The 11,120-nt window shown below is 45.0% G+C and overlaps 1 protein-coding gene across 1 annotated transcript in view; it reads right to left on the bottom strand.

Annotated features, from left to right (window-relative positions):
- PANX1 (pannexin 1) overlaps positions 1-9,018 on the bottom strand; it is a gene marked incomplete at its 5' end in the record, with an annotated part of 16,855 nt that extends 7,837 nt beyond the window's left edge. The window contains one exon of the mRNA XM_010154345.1: positions 8,879-9,018. Within this exon, the coding sequence (XP_010152647.1) occupies positions 8,879-9,018 (140 nt within the window). The remainder of the gene's footprint in view (positions 1-8,878) is intronic.
- Positions 9,019-11,120: the final 2,102 nt, after the last annotated feature.

Here is an 11,120-nt window from a genome sequence, read left to right as displayed (position 1 = left end):
ACCCACAACATTGGAAGGATATAGACTGGTTGGAGCGAGTCCAGAGGAGGCCACAAAGATGATCAGAGGGCTGGAGCACCTCTGCTATGGGGACAGGCTGAGAGAGTTGGGCTTGTTCAGCCTGGAGAAGAGAAGGCTCCGGAGAGACCTTGTTGCAGCCTTCCAGTACCTGAAGGGGCTACAAGGAAGCTGGGGGGGACTTTTTACAAGGGCCTGTAGTGACAGGACAAGGGGTAACGGGTTTAAATTGAAAGTGGGGAGGTTTAGATTAGATATCAGGAAGAAATTCTTCACGGAGAGGGTGGTGAAGCACTGGGACAGGTTGCCCAGAGAAGCTGTGGATGCCCCATCCCTGGAAGTGTTCAAGGCCAGGCTGGATGAGGCTTTGAGCAACCTGGTCTAGGGGAAGGTGTCCCTGCCCATAGCAGGGGGGGTGGAACCGGATGGTCTTTAAGGGCCCTTCCAACCCAAACCATTCTGTGATTCTATGATTCTATGAACAAGCACGCTCTCTCAAAAACACATCCTCAGTGGCTGCCATCTCCCAGCAATACTTGCTGCACCCCTGACATGATCCTTCCCCTACCCCCAGCAGCCTGCAGAAACTGTGCAGAGCTCTGCTCCCACTACCTCCTCTCTTCCCTCTTTCTACACACCAGATAACCTCAATTACCTCATTTATTTTCCAGATCTATCCTTTCCAATCGAGATGTAAAGCTCTGGTATGCCCAATGCGCATCTCATCAACTCAAACACAACAGCCCAAGAATCTGCCCTTCACACTTCTCTGTGCGGACAATGCCACTGGCTCTCAGGTCAAAGTCCTGGATCATTTGGTCTACCCAAAACTTCATAGTTTAATGGCCAGGCTCTTTCAGTCCTCTGAATTCTGTACTATGTAGAAATAGAAATGATCTATATAGGAACTCAGATTAAAGTTATCTAAGTTCCTCTAAGCTGCTGCAACACCTTTTCCACATTTCCTTCACAAATGCCAGCTCACATAAGATGGCTGCAAAGCCTGTTTGACCTCTGTGTCATACACTTCCTAGCACCCTCCCACCAATGCCAGGCGGCGAACGAAACAACAAAGAAACATCTGATTTAGTGAGGAAGGGCAAAAGCTTCTTGCATCCTTTTATAGCACTTGGCTTTACTACTCACTCATTTGAAATCTTAAAGGCGTCAGAGTATTTATGAATTTCCTTCCTGACCATCGAAACTGGAAATGCCACCAGTAGTATTTAATTAATCCTTGAGATGTCTTTACCCTGAGGCCTACAAGACATGCGGCAAGAAGCAAGATTGTTGACACACTGAAGCCACAGCCCAAAACCTCCATTGTCCCAGCCCCATCTCTTCCTTTACACCCAGAAAAAAGACTGTGGGCATGTTCCGCACTTGTGTAGCACATTGGCATTCGCCCTGTTGCTCTTCCCCAGATCTCCTCCAATTCCACCCATCTCCCCTGCCTCATTACGGACTGCTGACTTACAAAGACCAGCATCCGCCGTTGTCCCTTGCACCTCCTTCTCCCCCCAGCTCCTTCTCCACTGCCTCTTTGCCTGGAAGCATCACACTGGGACAAAGGCACATTTGCCACACGTTCACTGGGCTTCCCCTCAACAGTCTCATCATTCCCAACGCTGTAGCTTATGGCAGCACGAGAAAACACTATGCACCTTGTTTCTGAACGGTCTCAAAACCGGAGCAGCAGCGTGACCATTAGTCCAGCTCTTTTTGTTCGGAAACAAAAGCCTGTATTTGTCAGCCCTTCTGCAGCACTTGATGCACGACTCCTTCTTGGATTCTGGATTTTTTAAAAATTAAAGTTACACCTGTTCTATTTGTTAACAGTAGGCTTAGATAACTAGCAAATTGTTTTGAATAATTAAAATTTAAGGCCTTGAATCAACAGGCAGAAGTGAAAATGCAAAGTCATCTGGCACGAGTCCTAGGCTTCAGAGCAACAGACTCGGATTATCCAGCTCATCTGACTACATTTTACAGTCACACATAATGACTTCCCAATTTCAGAAGAGGACTCCATGGTATTCATACATGGATGAGCATGTGCCATACGCCTTTGTTTTATGGTTTATGTATTTACTTCCAAGGCACCGATACACAAGGAAGAAATGTTACTTCAGTCTTGGATAGTCAGTAGTATTTGCATTAAATGGGAAGTGTCACTGACTTCAAGAACTGTAAGGTCAAAGATACACCAGGGAAAGATATTGCCCTAAACGTAAAACTCAGTTTTTCCTTTGCTGTCTAGTTATCAAGTTCCTTTTCAACGGCAAGTTCACAATGTGTGAACTTAAGGGCCTGCAGTGACAGGACAAGGGGTAACGGGTTTAAATTGATAGTGGGGAGGTTTAGATTAGATATCAGGAAGAAGTTCTTCATGGAGAGGGTGGTGAGGCACTGGAACAGGTTGCCCAGAGAAGCTGTGGATGCCCGATCCCTGGATGTTTTCAAGGCCAGGCTGGACGAGGCTTTGAGCAAACTGGTCTAGTGGAAGGTGTCCCTGCCTATGGCAGGGGGGTTGGAACTAGACGATCTTTAAGGTCCCTTCCAACCCAAACCATTCTATGATTCTGTGTTGGATTTAAGATGATACGAGATTGCACAACTGAGGAAAGGTCCTCTGAAAGCAGATTAGAACAGATACGATACCCTGTGGTGCAAAATGCTCACTTGAACTTCATCAGCGAAAGGGCAATGAGGGCTACAACACCGTGCTTCAGCCCCGATGCCCTGAACCTTCACTTGCACCCAGCTGCAAGGGGAGGACTAGCAAAGACCCTACCAGTTTGCCACTCAAAAACAGAGTAGCAGAGCTTCAGACAGGCTAATCCAAGTGTCCAGAAGGTTGCAGGCATAGATACTGTATGATCAGTATCCAGTATGAGACTGGCAAAACTAGTAGTGCATGCACCAGGGACTCAAAACAGTCCCCTGTATGTCTTCTGTTAAGTACTGCTGAACTTAAAGATGATGGAAGCAGATTCACCTGCCTTGCTTGTCCCTTAGTCTGATGGCACGCTGGGTGGGACAGCAAGATCCTAAGGAAGCAGAGCACTAGGAAGCCAAGAGTTCAACTGCCCTTTGTTCTGTACTGCTGCAGCTCATTTCACTTGACAGACCCCTGAGCTCTGCATACGTCACAGGCTATCCCTTACTCCTCTCGAAAGCCAAGAGCACCTGATACCTGAGCAGGCTACGTCTGACAGCTCAACAGCAGAAACCACTGAAGCCCACGTTAACGGTATTGGTGAGGCACTGAAATCCAAGCCTTATCCGAGCAGAAACCTCTGCAGAGAAGGATCCCTTCCTCCAGGCTAAAGAGGAGTGTGCTCAACATCACTGCTCTGCAACAAGTAATGGGAAGTGTGGTTAGTGCCTCTGTATCTCATGGCTGTACTCCGACAGTAACACAACCCACAGGGCAGTCAAAGATGAAAAGAGGAGCAGATCTGACACTGCTGGTTTAGTAGCCTGTGGCTCAACGCTCCACCAAGCTCTGCAATACAGAAAGCATGATCTTTCTGGACAGTGAGAGCTTAGAAACAGGATGCCCAGGAGTGTTACAGTGCAGAGCCCTGATCCCCCACCTCAGCACAACACACTCTTTTCAGTCTCGTGATCTAAACTTTTGTAGCTGCTTTTGCAAGTGATCATCTAAGTATGTAAGTTATGCATCAAAATGTTTACGCTTCATAGAGGTATACTGTTTTATTACATCACTGACCATAAACAGGTTGAGCAATTTTAAATCAATACTAACTACTATGAATGGAGAAGAAAAATAACCTGCATGCATGCAGTTTGAACTCTAGAAATCTATCGATGTCACACAGAAGTCTCTGAAAGTCGTGACCATTCACTCAAGTGCCTGCATTTGCTCCTCTCGTGAAGATGACCTGCACAAACTGAATGCATATTTTCCGAAGCAACTCTGTCTTACCAGAATTTGTGAACATCTGCATTCAGATAAATACTCAGAATGGCATGAACCACCATCACTACATTTCAGTTCCCAACGCTCACGCATAGCTTTCCACTGATAAATACCCATACGGTGCTAGCACTACAAATACCAAAATGAATTCCTGATATACTCATGACACAATTTTTTTCACCAATGACTGGGAAGCCAAGGAAATAAGCTTTGAAGACATCAGTCCGTTTAAGTTATTTTGTTAGAAACCAGCTAAATTCTCAACCAGAACATATGCACATGTATAGAAGAAGCGTTTGAGTAATCTGTTTGCATAAGCACATAAGACACTGGAATCACAAAACTGTCTTTTAAGCCTGCATTAGCATCCCACTGTCCTGCAGCTGAAAGGAAAAATCAGAATAAACTTCAAAATCATCTATTATAACATCACCAGCTTCAAGTGTCCTAAATTCCGGTACATAACACAGCAAAAAAAAGTCCAAAGGGCATTTAAAAAACTTCTTCATAAGCTCAAATATGCTTTTATCATCCAAAAAATATAGCTGCCAAGGGTGGTGTGACCCAAAAGGCATTTTGAAAGACCTAATCTACAGAGAGCTTGCCAAGGTTTGGATAAAGATGGTTGGCAAAAGATGAGAACCACCTTAGTGACATATAGAAAACAATAATAGTCTAATTTTACTGCATCTTCAGTCCTTATTTGCTCTGGGAAAACACTATTACAGTGATTGCAAGCATCCAGATTTCTACCATACTTAATAGCAGTTGAACACTTACTTTAAGTACAATAGCACGAAGCTGTTAAGCTGCACGGGTCTAAATTACAGCCTTGAGGTAATTCATTGCCATACAGTACTCGAAAAAGAAGGAAGCCCTGAATTGTCTTCACTCCAGATGAAAGTATTTCCTATTAGAAAATAAGATCATGGTGAAGTGACTGCTTCTTCAGTTCCCAATTTCTATATGCCACCGTGAAGAGCCTAAGCAAAGACATCAGCCCCCAAACTGGCTAACGACAGCAACGACACGTTTCCAGAAGCAAAGGTATTAAGCTCCCTCTGTACACAACCCTATTCCTGTCTGAGTTGATGGGAGGTGTTTCATTGGTTTTCAGGGCAGAAACATGAGCTACAAATGACTCATCATTCGGAGGGTTGCCTTATGGTTGAAATATTATCCTGCCTCTAGATCTGAAAGTGAATCTCAAACCATACATGACCTTTTTTACCCCACCTGTTACTTTGTTTTGATACAGTTTAAAAACTTTAAAAACATCTCTGTGCACTACAGATTAAAAAGTCTTTGCAGTACAGACTTCTCTTCCTCTGGACTGCAAGGACTGCCCACTCACAATGGCCAAAAGCTTGTTTCTATTCCAGTTAAGGATCAGGCTCAGTTCTATCAAAATAAGTTGTCAGGTGGAACATTCATCTTTAGAGACAGGAAGCAAATTATTAGCACAGAGGGAGCCAATACATGACACTTCCATCCCACATCAGCACTGTCTGTCTCTCTCCCCCACTCATCTTCAGAAAACAGTCTCTCTGTTGTGACACCTCAGACAAATACAAGTCTTGATGGAATTAAGTCTGAATCAAAAACCCCAGAAGATAACAGAGCCAACAGAAGGGCGAAGCCTGAGAAGACTAAGTTTCATCAGTGACAAACCTGAAGATGAGTCTTGTCAGAGGACTCAATCATACAAGCATTTTGTCAGCTTTTTCAGCCATGAAGGAGGAAATCTTAGCATTAAAGTAAGAATATATGTAGGATATATCATGGTCCCTTCTTTCCATTTATCTACCTGCAGATAGTTTGTTTCTTAAACATTTGAGTACACATCTCATTCTGCTTTCTGCTAAGTATTACCCAGTGGGAAGAGCTATTCCAGGATCTCTGGAAATTTCAAAAATCCTGTTCTCCAAGGAGAGAAGCCCTGGGCACCCTCTGGGAGTGTACAGACCACTAGAGAGACAGGGAACCCAGAAAGCTGCATATGTTCCTCCTCTCCACTTCAAAACAAGTTTCCAAATTGATAAATTCAAGAGATCTCTCAGAGCAAAAAGGACAGCAGGTGAAGGTGCCCAAGCTTTGGGGATTGCCCAAATTGAAACATACATTTTATTGATGCAAAAAACAAAAATCCCAGGGCAAACCTCTCTCTGAAATAGGAGGAAAGTGGGAAGGTTTCAGTTTTTCCATAACGCAACCTGGTTTTGATAATCCTTCAGAGCAACTAGATGCCTAGAAAAAAAGCAGGGCAAGTTGCTGCAAGTTGGCTTCTTCACCAAGAGCTACATGGTCCTACTTCCACTCTGTACCATGATGAGCACTGTGTTAGGACACAGATCTTTGACAGGACTTCTGACAGAGCACAGGGAACATGCCATAAGGAAATGCATCCATTTCAATCAAGAATTGGGGCCTACAACTTCAATCCCCCCAAATCGTAATCTAATGCCTCCAAATCGTAATCTAACCCATTTCTCATGGAGCCTTCGAGCACATCAATATAGCAAGGTGCTGAGTCTGAGTATTAGAAAGAACCTGAGATGCTTTGTAAATAAATGCACTGCTGCTTAGAAAGCAGAAAAAAAGCCTCAAGCGTTGTCTTAAGAAAAAATGGGCCTGATGATCCCCACTGGCCCTCTATGTGCACCCCTGATCTTGCAGTATGGAGTCAAATCTCTCTCCTGAGCTTAGGAAGGCTCCATTTTCTCATTAATATCAGCGTTAATATATCCTTACTATGTATATATCATCCTAATCAGTAACATCCCACAAAGGCTCTGCTCTGCTCATTTTAAAAATGGTTATGTAGCCAAAAGCTTCAGAGCAGTGAGGTTGTACGTACCTTGCAGCGCACAGCCTGCACCAGGAGACGAGCCAAGCCCTGCTTTCCTGCGAGCGATCAGCCCCCACGGCAAGACACCCAGAAGTGCAGCCGGCAGCTGCTGGCCCTGGATGCAGACAATAGCCAAACACCTTCAGATGTTCCCATCACAGTGGGAACCAAAGGTCAGTGTTAATAGCTGTAACACTGCTCCTTCCCTGAAATCTTGTTAAGCATGGAAGTGGATGAACAACCAGTAAAAGGATGTTAATTAGCACTGGCCTCCAAACAGCACCTGCAGCTCCCAGTGCCCGGCTCAGTGGAAGGGTAGGTGACTAAGCATGGGTTTAGGAGGTTAAGAGGAGGCACCCAGTCTGTGCTACGAGCTCTGACTCAGCTGTTCAGACACACTTCTTGCAGCCAATCTGCAGGGTATTTACAAGGAAACATCACATACCATTCAGCTATCATGGAGGAACTGTGGGAAGAAGGGCCCTGCATCAATTCCTGAAACAGCACCAGTCAGCAAATTAACATGGGTTGCATCATGGAAGTATGACTACTTAAGCTATTAGTCATGGCTGGCAAACTAGGAGACCTACAGCTATCAGCAGATGACCGTGGCATAAAATTCAAAGTAAAGAAATCGTGTAAGAAGAACACATTCCCTCAAGCGAAAGGGGAAGCAACGTATCCAGGTTTGCAGGAAGAGTTTCCACCCGCAGAAGCCGCCTGCATCGCAAGATGCCCCAGCAGCTTTGTCTGGCCTCTGCTGAAGTGAAGTGGAGCACTAACAAAGCAAGGAAGAACTCAGGTTAGAAACCAACCAGTCTGGCTTTAATATTCATGAAACGCAAGACCGTTGGCTCAAGGTTATGAGTGGAGCTAACTGGAGAAGGAAGTAGTAAATCCTTACAGTTAGTGATTTGAGTCAGCAAACAAACCAGAGACAACCCTTAATAGTCTTGCAAAGGAGATACCACCAGATAATAAAAGCTGAGGTATGGGATACACCAGCAAACCCCAGAAATACAGGTGCTGCAGGTCCCAGACCTGAGCTCCCTCCTGCACCAGGTTCTCCCCTCCCAAGTGCCAGGAGGGTTTATTTGCTGGGGCAAGTAATAAAAGGGCTGGGGAAGGCATCACACGACACCCCAGATTTGCAGAGCTCCAACATCATATCTTACTTTGGCATCTGCACTGCCCAAGCAGGGTGATGCTGCCTCTCGATCTGAGTCAGCTCCAGGCACTGCCATGGCATTTACTCAGTTTGTAACTCCTGCCAAAGCTCAGCTAACCGCGTTGAGCCAGCTCAAGTATCTTAGTACCTACTGCACTTTTTACTCATAAAATAAGTCTCTTATTGTGCATTCAGCATGATGATGCTTTACCTGGAGCACTGAAAGCCAGCTCATGGTTAGTAAGGGAACAGTCTGTGGAAGCTCAGAAAAGCACACTGAAGATGGGGTTAAACCTGCTGGTACCAGTGATGACTTTCATCTCTCCCAAAATGCCTATCTGCCATGAGTTCCACTCCATGCAAAATTGGCCAAATGTAATATAATAAACGTATGAACTGTTTTCACTGTCCTGTTTTCCTAAAGTAAGCTTTTGATCCAAGCACTAGGGCAGTTGTGTCTTGTACCTTGATTTTAAAATGGTTCTTGGCTAAAGGCAGGTGAGACATTAACATTACTCTTGTGTCAGATAACTGGTGATACGGATGTCTTCAAGGCCAGGCTGGATGAGGCTTTGAGCAACCTGGTCTAGTGGAAGGTGTCCCTGCCCATGGCAGGGGGGTTGGAACTGGATGATCTTTAAGGTCCCTTCCAACCCAAACCATTCTGTGATTCTATGATATTTGTTATTATAGCACGACAGACCCTTTATTTAAAAGGAGAAAATGCCTTCTCTAGTACTACTCTCTTTGGAAGTTATTGAAAGAAAACATTCTCTCTAAAAAGAGGTTTGAGTTAAGTCAAAGCCAAGGACTATAGCAGAGAAGAGAAACAAAAGTAAGGCAAAGGCAGTCTTCTACACTGGAACAATTCTTCCAGGAAAAGGAGTTCTGTACGTACTTTATGCAGCCACAAGGGAATGTTTTCTGAGTTGTTCTGGGCTGGTTGCTTCTGCTGCACAGCTGCCCAGCAGTAGGAGTCCACATAAGCAGCTTGTCGCCAGGAGAAGGAGCTGGGTGCAAAACAGCTTATCTGAGCACCTGGGAAAACAAAGCAAAAGTTATCACATCCTCAGAGTATTTAAAAAAAAAAAAAAAAAAGAGATCAAGTTTAGGAAGAAAAGCTCACACTTGGGATTCCACAGTATCCAAAGCTATTAGGTTAAGTGATCAAAGGAAACACAGCAGCTCTGCAGGGAGGACTGCCACTGAATTCCCACTGCACTCAATGGATTACACTCCCACAGGGACTCTCTGATGTCTCCTAAAGGTTAGACAGTGTATTAGAAGCACCTCTCTTTTAGGCCTATTAAGTTGTAAGGGAAACATGACCTCCAAGACCTGTCTCTCCCTTGCACTTGACTCAGGTTAGCCAAAGAGAAACCAGCAGATAGGAAATGTGAACAGATAAGGCTGTTTTCCCGAGGAAACAGCTACCATCATGTACCATCACGCCACTGTGTTTCCCAAATGCACAACCTACTGCTTACACATTTATTGAAACAGGACCTCAAACATCATTCCCGCAGCCCAGCAGTCCTTGCAATCAGGCAGGGGCAAGCTTGGCCCAGGGTGCTGCCACTTCTGCCTCTGAGACTGCACATGAGTTCTGAGGGGTTCGACTTAACACACCTGAAAACACTGATTTCCTCATGTAACTTCTGGCAGAGCAATCGTGGCCTTCAGACACCTCCAAAGGGTGCCAGACCCCTCCTCACCAGTGCACTGATGTGCTATGCCCAGGATCAGGGGTACTGCCATCATCCCCACTCACTCCCAGCACCTCTCCAGCTGCCCAGAGTGGTAAATTAAGATCAGGGCACTAATTGACAGCAAGAGCAGCTATTTAGCCAGCCTCATCCTTAGGGGCAAATTCTGCTCTGACCAGGTACAGGCACAAGTTGAGTCTTACTGCAGCATACCTCAACCAGAAAGAGTGGTTATTGGATGTGGGGTATCAGTGGCTCGTTGGATAAGACAGAGTAAAACAGCTGTGCCCAGAGAAGCTGTGGATGCCCCATCCCTGGAAGTGTTCAAGGCCAGGCTGGATGAGGCTTTGAGCAACCTGGTCTAGTGGAAGGTGTCCCTGCCCATGGCAGGGGGGTTGGAACTGGATGGTCTTTAAGGTCCCTTCCAACCCAAACCATTCTGTGATTCTATGATTTTCTTTCTGAAGCTTTGGTAGTGAAACCAAAAAAGTCCACGTTTCCAGCAAGCTTTCCTCAATATCAAAACAGGATAGCTGTTTCACCAAATGATTACACAAAGTGGAGATGGCTCTTCCATGAACATCCGTCTTCCAAGAGCAACCTCCAACGCTTCCTCCAACACAACAACAATATCAAAAGAGCAAGAGTGGGGAAACTTTGCTACTTTTTTTCTTCCTTAATATATTCATCAAAACTAGTGCTAATGGCATCGTTATGTGCTTTACAGGGAAAAAGTAATTTGTATAAGACTGCATCATTTGTGCCTTTTTTCTGGTTTAGCTTTTGGAGAATAAGAACTTCTTTTGCAACAGGAGCTGACTGCATTTGCCTTGTAACTTATACAGCCTTTTTACAATGCAGCATAGTCAAGGAGCATTATGAATAAAAGCCTTTCGTTATGAGTCACTATCATAATTATTTCTAAGGCTGTAGCATCATAAGGACATGGCTTGACCTGTCACAAGCCTCCCTTATGGAAAACAAGTTACTGTTTATCAGACCAGAACTCATGTGATTTGGCAAAGTTGGCACTAGACAAGCACTTGCACTCTCCCAAAGCTTTGGGAGTTTTTGCTTTGCAGAGAATTTCCATCAGCTGTGGAAGCTCAAGAAATAATACACTGCAGAAAAAAAGAACAGGCAATTGGAGTGTCTAAATAGGGACCATTTATGTTCCATTCTCATCACTTAACAAACCTCCTGCTGCTGGCTGTGCCCAGTGTGAAGCAGCAAACAAGTGACCCTTTCAAAGGGCGAGCAATAGGAGTGTTCAGAAAGATGCTTTGTCCTGTTCACGTCTGTGTATTGCAGCAAGAAACACATTCCATGTGCTCATTCTCCTTAGCGGCTGGGACACCACTGAAAGCGATGGAGTGTTTAAGTTGGTCAGCCAGGCTCCTTCTCCAAAATGAGTGATGAAAAAGGCAGCCAGCC

The sequence above is a fragment of the Eurypyga helias genome, unplaced genomic scaffold (genome assembly GCF_000690775.1).
Source record: "Eurypyga helias isolate BGI_N326 unplaced genomic scaffold, ASM69077v1 scaffold4286, whole genome shotgun sequence".
NCBI lineage: Eukaryota > Metazoa > Chordata > Aves > Eurypygiformes > Eurypygidae > Eurypyga > Eurypyga helias.
The sequence above is the reverse complement of the archived record's forward strand: the minus strand, read 5'-3'. Positions and strand labels throughout refer to the sequence as shown.